General features: G+C 60.7%; 2 protein-coding genes across 3 annotated transcripts in view; one reads left to right on the top strand and one right to left on the bottom strand.

The window, feature by feature from the left end:
• GPATCH8 (G-patch domain containing 8) overlaps window positions 1–3,766 on the bottom strand; it is a 53,006-nt gene extending 49,240 nt beyond the window's left edge. The window contains exon 1 of one of the 2 annotated variants that reach the window (XM_065651151.1): window positions 3,479–3,766. In XM_065651151.1, the coding sequence (XP_065507223.1) occupies window positions 3,479–3,523 (45 nt within the window). In that variant the 5' untranslated portion in view covers window positions 3,524–3,766. The remainder of the gene's footprint in view (window positions 1–3,478) is intronic. The other variant, XM_065651152.1, reaches the window with a different exon arrangement.
• Window positions 3,767–14,220: 10,454 nt separating this feature from the next.
• Window positions 14,221–16,488, top strand: FZD2 (frizzled class receptor 2). The gene has a single exon (XM_065651220.1). The coding sequence runs from the start codon at window positions 14,659–14,661 to the stop codon at window positions 16,327–16,329; it is 1,671 nt and encodes a 556-aa protein (XP_065507292.1). The 5' UTR covers window positions 14,221–14,658; the 3' UTR covers window positions 16,330–16,488.
• The last annotated feature ends 2,541 nt before the right edge of the window (window positions 16,489–19,029 follow it).

The raw sequence follows: 19,029 nt of genomic DNA, 5'->3' as shown, positions 1-19,029 counted from the left end.
ATCCAGCAGACTTAACTGACAATTTCAGAGCCGAGAAAGAGGAAAGAAGATCAGGAATATCCTTCCTCCTTCAGTAATTCATTTCACTGCCTAAAACCTCCTGAACAAACTCTGTGCTGCCCTGGTCAGGGAAAGAGTGAGAATTACCGGACAGAGCACAACTCAGTGCCTTTCACTGGAGCTGCCCTCAAGTTCGGCACCTGCAAAATACAGTCACCACCGGGGGCTTTCCCTTCAGTTTTCTAGGGTTTGGGAGCACGCAGCAAAAAGAAAAGAGGATCTATGCCCTTTGTGCGGCTTCTGAAGCTACACAGCACAGCAGAAGCAAGACAATCCTCCAGAAAAAAGCAAACCCAAAGCTGCTTAATCACCTCACTGCGGCAATATCCTCCGATGCCATTTGCTGCTCCTTTGGCAATTTCAACTTTCAAAGCATCCTTAGCTTTGAGATTTTTCCCACCCCACCACAGAGAGGACTTGGAATAATCATTTTGGAGTATGTCATCTTCCTCCTCCCCCTCCACACCACGATCTTTATCCTTAGGGATATCTGACCTTTTTAACCTTCTACTAGCAGCTCTTTTCCACAGCGCTGCTTATAACCCCAGCGTAGGGTCTCCATTCCCTCTGCAGCTTTATACTCCTCACACCGATTTAGCTGCAGTTACGGGAAAGTCTCTCATCCCTCTTATTCCTCCAGTCCTCACTTGCTCCCTCTGCTCAACAAGCCTTCTCCCCTCATCACCTTTTTATGCACTTCACACCACTCATACCTTCTTTTTCTTGGCTGCTTCAGGTCCTCTCCTTCCTGAACCGATTTCCCTCCCATGCCATGCGTTTCCATTCCTGCCTTCCCCGACGGCATCGCGGTTCCTTTAGTCAGGCGTAGCAAAGAACAGCTCTGGGCAGCTCTCACGCCTTTAATCCACTTCTCTCCAGCATATCAGAAGCTCAGAAATCTGAATATCACCTCTGCTGACCCCATCTCTCCCCTGCTCAACTCACCCTCTGGCCAAACTAATCCTCCCATAGCCAGAAGCTTTCAAGTTTCTTTCCCAAAAGGAGGCTGATAACAATAAAGACAACTCTAATGTTTTTTTTTCTAACCCAGACTCTCTTCCATTAGCCACATCATTAATCCCAAGGCATTTGCCTTTATTCCAAACAGCTAAAACGTTCCTTTGACCCATACACTTTCCTCCTGACCTTTTGTTTCTCCTCCTCTCTCTCTCAGGGGTAACGTATCCTTTCACTCCACCAAGAAGATCGCAAGTAGATCATCCAAGGACGAAACCCGAGGGATCTGTACAGCCTCTCTCACCCTCGCCATGTCGATCCTTGCTTCAAGCCATGAAATTTTAGAGCATCGTCTCCCTTTTGTCATGCCCACTCAGGTCTCAAACTCACAGTAACGTGGGGTCATGTTTGTAGTCATCCTGCATCAAAGGGCAAAAATTTCACCTGCCGTAGCTCAGAATTAAAAGTGCTAGAAACAGCATGAAAAAAGGCATTTTTAACACCAACAGAAACACTCCTACAAAGGAAGCCTACATACAAATTTGTGACTTCGCACTAACAGAGTCTTATTTTTGCTCTTGTTTCTGAGACCAGTATTTTATGCAGATGATCAAAAGCTGCGCGGATTTTTACCAACAGTCGCAGCCGCCCTGCAAACACTCACATAGCTAGCCAGGTCCTTTATTCCACACCGGTGTTACATCTCAAGTGACCTCTATATAAATCTAGAGAAAAAAAAGTTTAAAATCTCTGAAAAGGATTTTGATGAAGAAGGAAAACTAAGGTTCAAAAAGCCTTCCTCCATGAACATACTCCAGAAAAACTGTTGGGCCCTATCTGCCCCTCATCAGCGATTTGTAGCTCATCATGGTCATAACCAATTCCAAACTCTTTTTCCCAGAGGACCGATTCTCCTTTCCCCTCAAAGGAAGGTTTCGCACACAAAATAAAATGTCTTCTCGCTGGCAGATTTGCAGAGAGAAAAGAGAGAAGTTACTCTACTATAAAAACAAACCCTATCTTTTTTATTTTTTACTCTAGTCTAGATAATGAAAGCCTGATATTAGGCACGGATAAAGTCCCGATTAAAAATAGTGCCCTTTCTTAAAGTCAAGGGAAAACGGGGTTGTGACCAGGTTCTTGTTTCCGAGCGTGCTCGGCAGCTTTTAAGATTTCGGCATCAGGTAATGGAGCCCGGTTTTCTCCCTGACATCACTGCACATTCTCCCTGCATGACCAGAGCAATGACACAGTAACAGGTTTTACTGCTACAATTATTTTTCTTGCAAAGAGACAACAAGGAAACGGAGCAAAAAGCACATGTGAACAAGTTCTGCGACACACGACTCGAGAGTTTACCCGTTTCTTGGGTACATCCCGCAGCACTCTACTTGTTTTAGGTTCCCTGTCACAAGAAATGTCTTTTCAAACCCAAGATCTGGCTCTCTCTGCTTCCCGAAACAAAAACTTCAAAACCCAATCAGATCATTTCACTATTAATTACAACTCATTCCTTCATTTAAGGAAATGAACAACGCAAACCAGTCCGTGTCTTGGGCTGCCTTAGGAAGCCAAACCTACAGTCCACAGATAAAACGAGGTAAATAGTGCAGATAACCACGCCGATACATATATTCTCGTGCATTTCTAACACGGTTTAATACTGACTTACAAAGCCCGCATCCCATGAAACATCCTGAAGGAACAACACAAATTAATTACTACTGGATGTCCTAACGCCACTGGACCTCGATGCTACATGAAGTCGAGTTACGCAAGCTCCGCAACTACGAAAAAAAACCTCCTAGATCTTCAGACGAAAAGCAGGAGTTTGGGTGAAAAGGACAATTCCAACTTGGGGCGCAAAGCTCATGAAAAGCTCTTCCCGAGCCGCGTTTATTCGTATTCTCGCTCCTTTTGTTTTTCTTTCTAAACCTCGAGACTCCGGGGCTGAAGTCAGAAAACAAAATGTCATTGTTTAGGCTTAATGAGTCAACGTTAATTTTCCCATTGTTTATTTAAATCCCCTCTAAAGCAGCAACAGCGGCGCTAATTACGGCGAAATACTCATGTCTTGTTGCGGGTGGGGGGGGGTACGCGAAGGAAAAGGCGTTTTCCACAGCGGGGGGCGCCGGCATATGCCGGGGGGCAGGTGGACAGGGCTGCCGCTCGGGCCTCACGCACCGTAAAAAAATTAAATTAAATTAAACCGCCGCTTTTGCGGGTGAGGAGGGTTCCCTCCGCGGGGGGAACCGCCGCCGTTCCGACCCCCGCCCCGTCCCCGGGTCACCTTGACAGCCCCGAACCCCGCGCTCCGGCCTTTGTGTCGTTACCGCCGCCGGGCCCGCGCACAAAGCCCCGGTGAGGGGGGGGGGGGCGAGCGGCCCGCCCCGGCCTGAGGGCGCCTCGGCCGCCCCGGGATACACTGAGGGCCCGCCCGGCCCCGCGGCGCGGCCGTTACCTGGAAGTCCCTGTCCTCGTTGAAGCGGGAGAACCTGTCCGCCATTTTGCGCCGCCGCCGCCTCGCTCGGCCCGGCCCGGCCCGGCCCCGCTCGGCCCGCGCTCCGGCCGCCTCCCCTCAGCGCCGCCCCCGCCGCGCCGGGGGAGCTCCGCGCATGCGCGGCGGGGCAGGTCACGTGGGCGGCGCGGAGGCGCTCTCACGGGGCGGGTCGCGACAGCCGGCCCGCTGGCTACACCGTTAAGGCTCCGCCGCGGCGGGTCTCGTCTCTCCTCCCGCTCCCGCCGCGGAGCTCCGCGCTGGTTTGTAACGGAGCACGCACAACGCATGCGCCGCGCCCCGCCTGCGCGCCCCACCCCGGCGTCCCGATCTGCGCATGCGCAGAGTCGGTCAGGCGGCGAGGATTCGAGCCCGGGTGACAGGGGGTCCCGCTTCAGCCTTCCCGCCCCTCCCAGCCCAAACCAATGGGGCTGCCCCCGCCTCTTGAGTGATGGTTGGACGAGCCAATAGGAGCACGGGCTCGCCGTCGCCCTCTGGCGTGCGTCGCGGGTCGCGCTGGCAGCTGATGGGGGGGCGTGCGCAGGGTCTCGTCAGCGGGGCCGGGCGGCAGCGCAGCACCCCCGGGCGGTGGGGACGGGCCCTGGGGGCCTGGAGCCGGCTCTGGTGCTGGTAGGTGGCGCCTGGGGCCAGCCCTGACGTTGATGATGGCGCCTGGGGCCAGCCCTGAGGCAGGTGGTGGTGCCCGCGGCCAGGCCTAAGGTGCCCGGAGTAAAGTCTGAGCCGGGCCGTGGTGCTCAGAGCCAACCCTGAGGTGAAGTGCAGCGCCCAGGGCCAGGCAGAACCATGCTGGTAGCCAGGCTGCAGGGGCCTTTCTTCAGCTCTGTGTGCCGGGCTTGCACAAGTGTAGCCAGGTCCATTATGTGCTGGCAGAGAAACGGCCCCTCAGGCCTGTAAACACCATGCCATGCCTGGGGTCTCCATCTCGCAGCAGCGCAGGGCCTGCGGCAGATGAGGCCCTGCTTTTCCATCCACCCCCGCAGCTGTTACCAGCTGTCTCTGAGCAGGGCAGCCTGTGTCGCTGTCTCTCCGCCGTCCCTGACAGCAGGACAGACAGATTCCATCTGTCACTCCATTCATTCCTTCTCTTTCTCTCCCCAGAAGCCTCGCTGCCTGGATCCCGCTTGCGTGCTGCCCTCTGCCGCCTTGTCGAGGCAGGGGGAGGAGAGAGGAGTTCGGAAACGGGCCTGTCTGAAGCAGTTCACCAGACCGTGTCTTTGTAGAAGACTCAGGACTTGAGGGATTGCTTAGTAAGTTTGCTGATGACCCAAAATTGAGGGGAGCTGTCAACACTCTGGAGGGCAGAGAGACTCTGCAGAGGGATCTGGACAAATTGGAGAACTGGGCAATCACCAACCGCATGAAGTTCAACAAGAGCAAGTGCTGGATTTTGCACCTGGGACACAGCAACCCTGGCTGTACAGACAGACTGAGGGACGAGATGCTGGAGAGCAGCTCTGCGGAGAGGGATCTGGGGGTTCTGGTCAACGGCAAGTTGAACATGAGCCACTGGTGTCCCTGGAGCCAAGAGGGCCCCGTGTCCTGGTGCATCCAGCACAGCAGGGCCAGCCGGGCAGGGAGGGGATTGTCCCGCTCTGCCCTGCGCTAGAGCGGCCTCACCTGGAGCATTCACTGTGTGCAGGGCTGGGGACACAGGATAAAAAGGAGATAAAGCTACTAGAGGGTGTCCAGAAAAGGGACATCAAGATGGTGAAGGGTTTGGAGGGGAAGCCGTATAAAGAGCGGCTGGAGTCCCTGGGTTTGTTCAGCTGGAGCAGAGGAGACTGAGGGCAGAGCTCATGGGGCTGCAGCTTCAGCAGGGGAGCAGGAGGGGCAGGGCTGAGCTCTTCTCTCTGTGACAGTGACAGAACCCCAGGGAATGGCAGGAAGATGTGCCAGGGGAGGGTCAGCTGGACATGCGGAAAAGGTTCTTCACCCAGAGGGTGCTGGACACTGGAATGGGCTCCCCAGAGAGGTGTCAAGGCCCCAACCTGACAGTGTTCAAGAAGAGACTGGACGATGTCCTCAGACGCACGGTATGACCTGTGGGGTGTCCTGTGCAGGGACAGGAGTTGGACTCCATGACCCTTGTGGGTCCTTTCCAACTCAGGACAGCCTCTGATTCTATGATTCTATGACCGTGCCTCCGTGTGCATTACAGAACCTGTCGATGAATGTGCCAGCTAGCCCTGCAAGTCAGATGTTGGGGAGGCCACAGCAGTGGCTGTGCTTTGTGCTACATGGTGTAGCTTATCGCAGATCTGTTATTGCAGCGTGCCAGGCTGGGCTGCACTGCCAGAACTGCATGGAGCAGCCTCGTGTATCTGCCTCTTAACTTCCCAGGAGGGACACTGCTCTCATCCCATCGCCCCATCTCAGCAGCCCTGCAGAAATACCCTAAGAAATGCCCCTAATCCAGGCACCTCTGCATCATGGAGTGGCTCTGAGAGCTTTTGCTTGGCAGGAACATGCTCAAATGAACATGTTCATGCGCTGCAGTACTCAGCGCTGGTGAGCCGGTACCTTGAATCCCGCGGTCAGTTTTGGGCCACTCATCATAAGAAGGACATTGAGGGACTAGAGAAAGGGCAGAGGAGGTGACAAAGCTGGTGAGGGGCTGGAGCAGAAGTGTGATGGGAGTGGCTGAGGGACCTGGGGGGTTCAGCCTGGAGAACAGGAGCTGAGGGGAGACCTTCTGATCTCTGAACTGCCTGAAAGGAGCTTGGAGCCAGGGGGGGTCGGGCTTTGCTCCCAAGGAGCAAGCACCAGGAGCAGAGGAAACGGCCTCAAGTTGCGCCAGGGGAGGTTGAGGTTGGATCTGGGGAACAATTTCTTCCCCAAAGGGCTGTGGGGCATTGGAACAGGCTGCCCAGGGCAGTGGTGGAGTCACCATCCCTGGAGGGGTTTAAAAGGTGTTTAGACGGGGTTCTTAGGGACATGGGTTAGTGCTGGAGTTGGGTTATAGTTGGACTCGATGCTGAGGGTCTGTTCCAACCAAAATGATTCTATGATTCTATGAAATTTGTACCTCATTGCCTTAAGGAAGTCCTGCTGACACTCGTGCCTGTTTGTGTTTTACTCTGCTCCATGCCAACGCCTCAGCGCCGGGGTCACCTGTCTCGTCCTGCATCAGGTCTGTGGTCCCACCCGCCTGGGTGTCGTGGTGTCTCCCTGCTCTGCCTCTGCTCCACGGGTTGTGTTCTCTCCCTGCTGACGTCCCCACGCTCCGTGTGCCCCAGGCACTGCCCCAGAGCTCAGCCCCATGCAGGGTGGGGAAGCTGGGGCACAGAGTGGAGCAGCTTTTCCTCTTTCAGGAATAACCGCTGCATTTTGGGCCCCCACGTCCTCCCGAATCAGCCGGACGGGTCTGGGCAGGCCCCTGCCCCCTGGCCACGCTGCACGTTGCAGCCCTCAAAGGGACACACGTGTCTTGTGGCCCCCCAACCCGTGGGTCCTGGGTGGGCACCCTGGGCCCTGCTCAGCGCCGGGGCTGTGCCCACGAGAGGGAGCTCCTGCTCCACCCAGGCGGGCAGCGGGACCCCCACCCACACCGGGGGACCCCCACCCACCACTGGATGCCCTTGCTCATTGTCACCGATGGGTGAGGGGCACCCAGCTCTGCTTGGGCTTTGGGGTGAGGGGGATATGGCACCCCAGGAGTGCTGAGGTGGAGAGGAGGGGTGCCCCCCCAGGGCTGGGTGCCCTCCTTGGTGCTGCCCAAGGCCCCTCACCCCCTGCCTCAGTTTCCCTCAGTGCTGCAGGAGCCCGGCCGTGGCAGCGGGGAGCTGGGCCAGGCACTGAGTCTGCTTTAGGGGGGCAGCGCTCATGCTTCTCAGCCCAAGGTATTTGAGGAGAGCGGTGTCCCCAGGCTGGGAGACGCTTGTCCCCAGGTGTGTGATGCAGACCCAGGGCTGTGAGCATGAGCGCGGGTGCGAGCGGGGCAGGCCGAGGGAAGGAGGCCCCTTTCTGCGGGCCAGGGGCCGGGAGGCGGAGGCCGTCTCTGCCACGAGGGCCCCTCTTCTCATGCAAAACAGCTTTGTGCGGGGGCTGTGGCCCCCAGCTCCCCCTGCTTGCTGCGGAGGAGGGAGCTGGTGGGGGCCCAGAAGGAACGGCCCCCCCTTGGCTTCTCTCCATAGCAAGGGGACATGTGGCCAATGAGGACCTTTGTCTGCTGGGGGACAAACCTGCCTCACGTTGTGCCCCCGCTACCCCCCAGCCTGGAGAGGCTGGGCATGGGGACAGCTCAGTGTCCCCATGGGGCACAGGGACAGCTCGGTGGTCTTGTTGGGCACAACTTCCTGCCGTCAGGCACGGGGATGGTTCGGTGCCACCTTTGGGCACAGGCACAGTTCTGTGTCCCCACTGAGTACAGGGACAGCTCAATGTCCCCACTGGTCACAGAGACAGCTCAGTGTCCTCGTCGGGCACAGCTCTGTGCCCACTTTGGGCACAGGAGTGGCTTAGTGTCCCCATTGGGCATGGGGACAGCTCTGTGTCCCCGTCGGGTACAGGGACATCTCAGAGTCCCCGTGGGGCACAGGGACAGCTTGGGCACAACTTCCTGCGACCGTGAGGCACGGGGATGGTTCAATGCCACCCTTGGGCACAAGCACAGCTCAGTGTCCCCATTGGGCATGGGGACAGTTCAATGTCCCCATCAGGCACAGCTCTGTATCCCCACTGAGTACAGGGACAGCTCAGTGTCCCCACTGGTCATAGGGGCAGCTCAGTGTCCTCGTTGGGCACAGCTCTGTGCCCCCTTTGGGTACAGGGGTAGCTTAGTGTCCCCATCGGGCATGGGGACGGCTCTGTGCCCCATTGGGCAAAGCTCAGTGTCCCCATGGGGCATGGGAACAGCCCAGTGGCCTTGTTGGGCACAACTCCCTGCCACCGTCAGCTCTGTGTCCCTTTGGGCACAGGGGTGGCTCAGCGTCCCACAGGGATGGCTCAGTGTCCCCGGTGTGCTGGGGACAGCTGGAGAAGCCATGGGAGGCACAAAGGGGCCTCACGTCCCTGCTGCACCCCCCCCCACCCTACGGGGGGCAATTAGGTGGTGCTGGGGGGACAGGCAGGCACCCAGGGGACCCTGAGGGGACCCTGAGGGCCACCCTGTGCCCATGGCATGGGCTTGCCTGTGTCCCCACACCAGCGCTGACAAGGGCTATAAATAACAGGCAGCTCAGTCACCTCCTGTCACATGCCTGGGGCTGGCAGGGTCCCCTCGCCATCTGCAAGGGGCACAGCTGTTCCTGGGATGGGGAGGAACAGCCACGGGGGCACCCCATCCCTCCACCACATGGCCACCAACTCCCACCCCATACACAAGGGACAGTCCTGGGGGGGGACCCAGGGGTCTGGGCCACCCGCATGGGTTATCACTGTCACCATCTTAGGAACACAGACCCTGACCCAGCATGGAGACCGAGCTGAGATGGCCTGTCCCCCCTACCCCATGGGGACCCGCTGCATGTGCCGGGGCTTCCCTCCCTGGGGATAAGTGGGACATTTCCCACCCCAAATCAGAACAAAAAAGGGAAACTCCCGGGGGGCTGGTGGGGTCACAAATCCTCCCGCCACCCCCGCACTGCCTGCTGCCACGGGCAAAAATTGTCACCGCTCGACCTGCCGGTCCCCGGGCGGCTCTAAAAATACCGCATCCTCCTGACAGCGACAGCTGAGGGACTGGGCGGTGGATGCCTTGGGGACCCACCGGGGGGGCCGGGGCTGTGTGGCGGCGTGGGGCTGCCAGCCCTGGCCACCACAGCCCCCTGTCCCCTGCATCTCCTCCCAGCTGGGACAGTCCCTCTCCCTCCCCATGCTGCATTTTGGGGAGCCCCCAGCACCCCGCCCGGCCTGGCCGCTGCCCCGTTCTCCCGCGGGGACACAGCGACCTCGTGGTTGCGGCACCATGCCCAGCCGTACCCGCTGTGGCCCAGCAGCCGCCGGCACAGCGCCTGGCCCGGCATGCTGCGGCGGCCGGGCTCTGGCTGTCCCCCCCGGCCCTCCCCGAAGCCCCTAATCCATCTCTCGCAGCAGGAGATGCCTAAGCTGCCTTTTCATGCCGGCTCCTCCGCGCGCGAGCTCGCCGCGCTCTCAATACCGGGCGCTGGCGGGAGATGTGTCGGACAAGCTGGCGGGATCCCTCCCCTGCCAGCAAGGTCAAGGTGTGCTTAAGCCAGCGTCCCCCATGGGCCGGCGTCCTGCCAGCCCCCTCGGTGTGGGTTTTGTCCCCCACCAGCACCGGGTGGAGGTTTGGGAGACACCAGCACATTGGGGTTTCACCCCCCTGGGGGATGTCTGGGCAGTCAGGCCCTCATCTGGGTGGGGATTTGTGTCCCCCGGTTCCTCACAGCCGCTCTTGGGGTCACCCAGCAGCCCTCTGGTCCTGTCCTGGGGACCCTCCAGGTGCCAGGCTTTGGCTAAAGCGCCGTGCCCGGTGCCTACCGGCACCTCCTGGGCACCCGCTGCTGCCAGGCCGGCACCGAGGGCCGCCCCTGGGGCTGGGGCACCCGCAACTCACCCCACGGGTACCCCAGGGCTCAGATCACACTACGGATCACCCCATGGATCACCCCACAGGTACCCCAGGGCTCGGATCACACTATGGATCACCCCACGGGTACCCCACGGGTACCCCAGGGCTCGGATCACCCCACGGGTACCCCACGGCTCGGATCACCACACGGGTACCCCAAGGCTCAGCTCACCCCATGTCACCCCATGGGTGCCCCGGGGCTTGGCTCACCCCACAGATCACCCCACAGGTACCCCAAGGCTCAGCTCACCCCCCAGCCCACCTGGCCAGTGCTGCTCACAGGCCCCTCCTGCTCCATGGAGCCATCGCAGGCCATTAGACCAGTTTAGACCAGTACAAACCAGAGGCCTGCGAACGGCAGGACCTGGTTCCTGCCTGCCCCAACCCACGGGATAGCGTGCGTGCAACAAAGCTGGGCACAGGCGTGCAAACACAAATGCACACACGCTCGTGCCAGCAGACCTGTCACACGAGCATCCCCCAACACTGCCACCCCGACCCCAAAGTCCCACGTCCCCACGCTCGCGCCTCCTGTGGGTGCTGTGTTTGTGCACACGTGTGTGTGTGAACATATATGCGTGTGTGCACACGTGTGCCCGCTCACACACAGGGGTGCGGGGGGGCCCTGCGGTGCCCGTGCCGGGGGCCCTGCATCTCTCTCTGTTCCCTTGGTGACGGACCCCAGTCCTCTGCTGGCACCCTGAGCTTGCCGCCAGCCAGGGCTTTTGTGACTGGTTTTAATTAGAGGCTCTTAAGTGTGAAACAAAGCCGAGGGCAGGGGCCGGGGGGGGCCTACCTCTGAGCTCCGGGGGGACCCCCGGGGGTCCCCGTCCTGCCTGGCATCGCCTGGTGCAGCCGCTCCATCCCATGATTTCTGCTTCACCCTTCTCCGTGCCAATCCCCAGGAGATGGGAGTGGTGGGAGCTGGTGCTACCAGAGCCCCCCCCAAAAAAATATTTCCCTCTTAATGCCCTGGCTGCCAGCTCAAGAGCGGCAACTGGTGCGAGCAGCCGTGCCAGCCCCGGTGGCACCCATGGGTGGGCACCCACAGGTGGGCACTGGGGCTCAGATAGGGGCCGGAGCTGCCTATGACTGGGCTTGGGGTACTGTGGGGTCCAAGGCCAGGACTTGGGGCCTTTCTGCTTGTGTCCTCCATCCCTGGCCTTCTAGGGTGCAGGGAGGACCCCACAAGCACCCTGGCACCCCGTGGCACTGGAGGAGTCCCGGGGAGAGGGGCTTCATGGGGACCCTGTTCCAGCAGGGACACCTCCAGGGGTGGTGGCACCCATAGGCCAACCTTGGCAGGCAGCAGCCTGGGGACCCCAGGGTGCCAGGGCAGGGCACTGGCAGCACCAGGTGCCCACCAGCATCCCCCAGTGCCGTACTGGGATGAAGTGAGAGAGGAGCACTGGGACACCTGGGGGGCTGCGAAGGGGAGCCCTGGGGGGAGCTGGGCTTGGTCCCATATTCCCAGTGCCGCCCAGCCTGGTCTGCTGGCAGCACCCAACTTCTCCCGCTGGGTGCCAGGTTGGGTCCCTGTCCTCACAGGGTCCCCTCTGCCCAGAACGCCAAACTCAGACCCCTGGATGGAAGTTTTGGGGAGGGGGCAGGATCTTCTCCCACCCAGCACGTTCCTGGCAGCGCCTGGGGGCTGGGATGGGAGCCTGGTGACGGGGACAAAGGGGTTCCCTGGCCACCCTGCATGTCCCTGCGAGGGGACACCCCTGAGCCGGCCAGACCCCACCGGCTGCCTCTCTGGGGTGTCCCTGACACCCGCGGGTCCCTCCTGGGACTGGCTGGTTGTTCTGCTCCAGTTTCTTCATCCCCAGGAGGGCTCAGCACCCACTCCGGGTGGGACCACGTCCCCGTGTGTCCCCAGTGCCCAGAGGTCCCTGGGAGCCCCTGTCCTGACCCACCAGCACCCCACAGCACCCTGGGGACAGGGAGCACGGGGACAGCCCCTGCCACCCCCTCTGCAAGTCACATACTGGAAAGAGGCCAAAATCCAAAGCTTTTAGGAAGCCAAGGTCCACGTGGCTGTGGAGACACCCCCGCACCCCCTCTGTCCCCATCCTCAGCTGGTGGGGCTGGACTCTGTCCCCCCACCGCCCTGGGGGACATGATGGGGTCACACGGGCCAGATCCTGCACCCACAAAGCTGAGAGGAGCCACGGCTGGAGGGGCCACCCCACGTCACACCTGCGATGGAGGAGCCGGGACCGGGCCGGGCCGCAGCCGCTGACCAGAATCCATCCTCGGCTCGGCCTCCTTGGCCCCGCCGGGCCCCTCGCCAGCCGCCTCCCGGCCGGGGACCCGCTGGGCGCCCGCCAAGCGCCGGCCATGCCGAGCCGCCCTCCCCGGCGCATGGCGGCGTGGGCTCAGCGCCGGCCCCAAACGCAGCACCCCTGGGTGGGCACCCGGCCGCTGGCACCCATCCCACCCCCCGTTCACCCCCCGGGACAAGCATTGCAGCCTTGTCTGGGATCACAGGGACCCCCGTTTTCCATCCCGGACGCTTTCGCACGAGCGGGGAGCCCCCAGCATCCCGCCAAGCGCCGCGGTGACAACCGGCACGTCCGGGAAAGCCGCCGGGGGGGCCGGGAGCGGGTGCGCATCGTGTGTCCCATAACTCCCCCCCCACCCCGGCCTTTGATTTCTGGAGCCCCCCCTGCCCTTCCCTTCCCCCTCGGCCAGGAGCCGCGCAATGGTTTCAATTACGCTCTGAAAGGCGGTGGGGCCCTCTTTTCACGGCAGCCCGGGTTTCTCCTGCTCACAACAAAAGCTTAAGTTACAGGAAAGGGAGAGAAAGGGAGGGAGGACGGCGGAGGGGAAGGGGGCAGCCGGCACAGAGCCCCTCGCCCCCCCAGAAAGGAGTGGGACTGCCCGCCGAGTCCCCCCCGGCTGCCCCTTGGGGTGCTGCTTTGAGAAGGGCAGCCCCCCCACCCCACTGCCAACATTTGGGGTGACTGCCCGTGGTTTCTTTCCCTGAAAAGGGTCTCCAGTGTGTCCCAGTCTCCCCTGGCATGTCCTGGATCCCCCCAGTGTGTCCTGATCCCCCCCTGTATGTCCTGGATCCCCCCAGCATGTCCAGTCCTCCCTGGCATGTCCTGGATCCCCCAGTTTGTTCTGATCCCCCCCAGCGTGTCCTGGTCCTCCCCAGCATGTCCTGGATCCCCCAGTTTGTTCTGATCTCTTCCCAGCATGTCCCAGCTGTCCCTGGTGCATTCTGCTCCCCCCTCAGCATGTCCCAGTCCCCCGCAGTGTGCCCCAGTCCCCCCCAGTGTGTCCCAGTCCCTCCCAGTGTGCCCCAGATCCCCCCAGCAGCTCCTGGATCTCCCCGTGTTTCCCAGTTCCCCCACCGGTGTGCCCCAATTCCCCCCAGCGCGTCCCAGCCCCCCAGCTCCCTCCCGCTGCCCCAGTTTTGGGGACGGAGGTGTGGGGCCACAGCGGGGACAGGATGCGGGGTGTCCCCTGCCACCCCGGCTGATGTGGGGACATTGGGGACACCCCCGACTGTGCAGTGGCCTTGCGGGACCGCAGGGCGCTGGCTCCAGCAGCACCCCAGGGTGGCCATGGGCACCCCACGGGGCAGTGGCACCAGCTGGGTGACACCCGGGGACCGAGGGGTGCCGAGGCCAAGGCTGCCCTGTCCCCAGGGGGGGCGGCCAGGACACACGTGGGTGCCAGGGGGCACCGGGGGGCTCACCCACCCCCCTGCACCCTAAAGGAGGCCTGGGGACAGCAGGGACCCGCTGCAGCGTGTCGGCGGGGGGGGGGAGTGTCCCAGGCTGGGGGAGGTGGGGGGGACACACGGGGGGGCAACAAAGGACACTGGGGGCCAGGGGACACGGCGGGGGGACTTTTCCCCGTGGCCCCGTCCCGACCCCACGCCGCGGGGGGAGTTTTCACAGCGCACAAAAAGTTTGCGGCGGGGCGCGGGGGGGGGGCGCGGTGACCCCCGGGAGCCGCGGGGAACGGGGGCGGGGGGGGGGGCGCGGAGGGGGCGTGGCCACCTCGCCGTTTGAATGTGATTGGCGGGGCGGGGAGGGCGGGGCCCGGCGGGGGCGGGGCTCGGGGGGGCCGCTCCGCCCGGCGGGGACGCGGCGCTGCCCCGCACAAAGGCGGCGGGAGCGTCCGGTGCGGCCGCTGCGCTCCCCGGCACCCCCAGGTACCCCCTCCCCCCGGTACCCCCCCCCGGTTTCTCCCCCCCCCCGCCCCGGCACCCCGCTAGCGCCACCGCCCGCCCGGGGCTCCGGGAGCTGCACCGCGGAGCGCCGGGTCGGGGCAGCGGGAGCAGCGGGACCGCCAAGTCCGGGCGGCGGGAGCAGCGCCGGGGCCGAGCACCGCGACCGGGGACCGGGAGCCGTCCCGCCGTGCGCGGTACACGGGGACACCGGGAGCCGTCGAGCCAGGCACCGGCCACACAAACTCCAGGCACCGGGAGCCGTCCCGGCGGGACCTGAGTCTTGTTCGGGCACCGGGAGCCATCGGGACAGCAGATCGGACACTGGGAGCCAGCACCGGGCACGGCAGATCTGGACAGGAGCACCGGCCGGCTGGCCGGGCACCGGGCACGGTAGATCGGGGCGCCATGGCCCCCCCGGGCGTGCTGCCCGCCCTGGCCTGGCTGCTGGTGGGGCTGAGCGTGGCGCCGTGCCGGAGCCAGCTGCACGGCGAGAAGGGCATCTCCATCCCCGACCACGGCTTCTGCCAGCCCATCTCCATCCCGCTCTGCACCGACATCGCCTACAACCAGACCATCATGCCCAACCTGCTGGGCCACACCAACCAGGAGGACGCGGGGCTGGAGGTCCACCAGTTCTACCCCTTGGTGAAGGTCCAGTGCTCGCTGGAGCTCAAGTTCTTCCTGTGCTCCATGTACGCGCCGGTGTGCACGGTGCTGGAGCAGGCCATCCCGCCCTGCCGCTCCATCTGCGAGCGGGCGCGCCAGGGCTGCGAAGCCCTCATGAATAAATTCGGTTTCCAATGGCCCGAGCGATTACGCTGCGAGAATTTCCCCCGGCACGGCGCCGAGCAGATCTGCGTGGGGCAGAACCATTCGGAGGACGGCGGCTCGCCGGCGTTGCTCACCAGTGCCACGCCGCTGGCCGGCCAGGGCACCCCGGGAGCCCCTCGGTACGCCACCCTCGACCACCCCTTCCACTGCCCGCGGGCGCTGAAGGTGCCCAGCTACCTCAACTACAAGTTCTTGGGCGAGAAGGACTGCGCGGCGCCCTGCGAGCCCGCCCGGCCCGACGGCCACATGTTCTTCAACGAGGACGAGATCCGTTTTGCCCGCATCTGGATCCTCATCTGGTCCGTCTTGTGCTGCGCCTCCACCTTCTTCACCGTCACCACCTACCTGGTGGACATGCAGCGGTTCCGCTACCCCGAGCGACCCATCATCTTCCTCTCGGGGTGCTACACCATGGTGTCGGTGGCCTACATCGCCGGCTTCGTGCTGGAGGAGAGGGTGGTCTGCAACGAGCGCTTCCAGGAGGACGGCTACCGCACGGTGGTCCAGGGCACCAAGAAGGAAGGTTGCACCATCCTCTTCATGATGCTCTACTTCTTCAGCATGGCCAGTTCCATCTGGTGGGTCATCCTCTCCCTCACCTGGTTCTTGGCCGCCGGCATGAAGTGGGGCCACGAGGCCATCGAGGCCAACTCCCAGTATTTCCATTTGGCCGCCTGGGCCGTGCCGGCCGTCAAGACCATCACCATCCTGGCCATGGGGCAGATCGACGGGGACCTGCTGAGCGGCGTCTGCTTCGTGGGCCTCAACAACATCGACCCCCTGCGGGGCTTCGTGTTGGCCCCGCTCTTCGTCTACCTCTTCATCGGCACCTCCTTCCTCCTGGCCGGCTTCGTCTCCCTCTTCCGCATCCGCACCATCATGAAACACGGCGGGACCAAAACGGAGAAGCTGGAGAGGCTGATGGTTCGTATCGGGGTCTTCAGCGTCCTCTACACCGTCCCGGCCACCATCGTCATCGCTTGTTATTTCTACGAGCAGGCGTTCCGCGAGCACTGGGAGCGCAGCTGGATCAGCCAGAACTGCAAGAGCTTGGCCATCCCCTGCCCGCTCCACTTCACCCCCCGCATGACCCCCGACTTCACCGTCTACATGATCAAGTATCTCATGACTCTCATCGTGGGCATCACCTCCGGCTTTTGGATATGGTCGGGGAAAACCCTGCACTCCTGGAGGAAGTTCTACACGCGGCTCACCAACAGCAAGCAGGGCGAGACCACGGTGTGACCCCCCCACCGCGAGCCCGGCCGCCGCCGCCTTTCGGCATTTTGGGGGGGGGCGTGGGAGGGAATTTTATTATATATTTTTTATTTTTTAGATTTATTAACGTCTAAGGGGTGTCTCTTTTTCTCTTTGATTTTTTTTTTTTTTTTTTTTTTTTTTTGTAATTAAACCTGTAAATAGCATTTGTAAATTTAATGATATGTTTCTATTTAAAAGGTGAAAAAGAGGGAGGGGGGGATGAGAAAAGGGAGGGGGGGAAAGAGGAGAAAAGGGAGGAAAAAGAGAAAAGGGAGGAAAAAGAGAAAAGGGAGGAAAAAGAGAAAAGGGAGAGAAAAAAGAGAAAGGGGAGGAAAAAAAAGAAGAAAAGGGAGGAAAGAGAAAGGAGGAAAAAAAGGAGAATGAGAAAGGAGAAAGGGGGAAAAAAGGGAGAAGGGGAGAAAAAAGGAGAAGGGGGAAGGAGAAAAGTGAGAAAAACAGGAGTAAAAAAAAAGATTAAAAGGAGAGAAAAAAGAGGAGAGGAGAGAAACAGGAGGGGAGAAAAAGGAGGGGGGAAAGGAGAGGAAAAAAAAGGGAGAAAATGGAGAGAAAAAGGAGGAGGGGAAGAGAAAAGAGAAAGAAAAAAGAGGGGGGAAAAGGAAAATAAAAAGCTGCCGAGAGTGTGTGAGGTTCTCCGCTCGGGTTCCCCCTCCCCATGCTCTGGGCCGCCCCCCCGGGAAAAAGGGAGGAAAAAGCAAAAAAACCCCTCTAAAAATCCCATTTTTCTCTCTCTCTTTTTATAAACTCCCCAAGAAAGTTGATTTTTTTTTTTTACTCCCCCTGCTTTGCTCGCTCCCAAAAGATGCGGTGACAGGGCTGTCCCCACCCCGGGGGGGTCTCTGCCTGTGCCCCCCTCCCGCTTGGCCGCTGACTTTTCCTCCCAAATTAACTTTTTAAACAGTCCGTTACGATTCCGACCGAGTAAAACAAAACGCTAATTTATTCCCGAGGGCTTTTTTTAGCCCCTTAAAAAAAGAAGAATTAAATGGGTGGGGGTTCCCCATGGGCCCCCCCGCTTCATCGCCCCGCGGGGATGAGCCAGAATCTCCCTCCAGCTGGAACAAAGCGCTTCGCGGGGGGAAAAATATCTATTTAACCCCCCCAAAAATCAGGTTTTTGTGGTTTGGAGTGAAAGAGGGGCCTCTCCTGTGCCCCCCCCCCGGAGGAAATAGCTCACATTTTCTATAGGATTAGGTTTTTTTGGCTGCGCGTGGGCCCCCGATCTCGAATCTGTGGAGAGAAGAGGGTCCCGGCTCCGGTTTGGATTTTGGGGATCCGGGCGATGCTGGGGATGGGATACGGGGAGTTTGAGCTCGGTGAGGATGGATTCAATCAGCTGGATTTAATTGAAATGTAAAAAAAAAAAAATCAAAATACTCCTCCCAAAATGGAGAGGGAGACCCGGGCGGACCCCGCGGCCGCCCCCAAACTGGCCTCGGAAGTCGCGAATCTTCTCGTCTCCATCGTTTTGGGGGATTTGGGGATCCTCTGGGCACAAAGCGGGTTTGTGGGGGGAATCGAGCGGTTCCTTTTTCCCCGGCAAAGCCCCAGGACGATCCCAAAACCCCCCGAAAAATCCCAGTTCTCCGGTGAAGGGCAGAGTGGGCGCCGAAGGGGTTAAGGCTGCGCCTCTCCAGCACATTTTGGAAAGGAAAAACTCTTTGGATCCGGTTTAATTTTCCAGCGATGACTTGGAAAGGGGGAGAGAACGGGGCGGGGGGAACATATCCAGGGTTATTTTCCCCCCCACGTCTCCGTGGAGAAGCAGTTTGAAGGACTGGCTGGGACCCCCCCCCCGGCACCCCAAATTTTTGGTGGCTCTTGAAATAGGGATTAAAATGGGGTTGATTTTATCGCGGCGATGGCTTTGCCTCCCTCCCCGCGGGGGAAAACCGGTGGTGACATTGGCAGGACGAGCTTTGGCCGAGGGGATGGGGGGACCCCCCCTTGCACCCCCTCATCCCCGAGCACCCAAAGGTGCCGTCGCATGGGGGGTTCACCCTTTGCCATAGGGGGGGCCGGATCCAGCCCTGGGGGTGCTTTGCTCTGGGGGTGCTGCCCCATCGGTGTCCGGCCGGGGGGGTCCTGCTCCCCAAAAAAGCAAATCCCACCCCAGGCCACTTTGTTTTCCGGAGGCGAAGCGCGGCCGGCCGGGGAACGGGGGGAATGTAAACTCTCCACCCAGGAATGCAGGAGTTGGGAGATGATTTTATTTTTTTTTTTTTTTTTTAAAGCCTTCGGTGTCCCGGCTTTGGAAACCAGAGCTGGGATTACAGGGGCTGGGCTTTGGGGGACCCACCTGGGGGGCTGTGTCCATGTCCCCCCCCCAGCTCCTGTGATGTCCGGGGGGGTCTGAGCTGGAATTGGAAGAGTTGGGGCGGATCCTGCCCTGGCAGCGCCTTTCAGAGGCCTTTTTTGAGGAGTTTTGGAGGGTTTTGGAGGGTTTTGGCTCTTGAGGTTGTTTGCAACCCGAGCGGGGAAGGAGCTGGAGGGCGTTTGCAAGGAACAGTCCATGTGTCCCCACTCTGTCCCCTGGTCTGTCCCCCCCAGGTCAGGGTAACCCTGGGGACAGGTCACCCCAAGAATGGATGTCCCTGGGGACCGGTCACCCCGGGTCCAGCTAGCCCTGGGGACAGGTCACCTTGGGTGTGAGTTACCCCAGGGAAC

Source organism: Caloenas nicobarica, chromosome 24, assembly GCF_036013445.1.
Source record: "Caloenas nicobarica isolate bCalNic1 chromosome 24, bCalNic1.hap1, whole genome shotgun sequence".
Taxonomy (NCBI): Eukaryota; Metazoa; Chordata; class Aves; order Columbiformes; family Columbidae; genus Caloenas; species Caloenas nicobarica.
The sequence above is the reverse complement of the archived record's forward strand: the minus strand, read 5'-3'. Positions and strand labels throughout refer to the sequence as shown.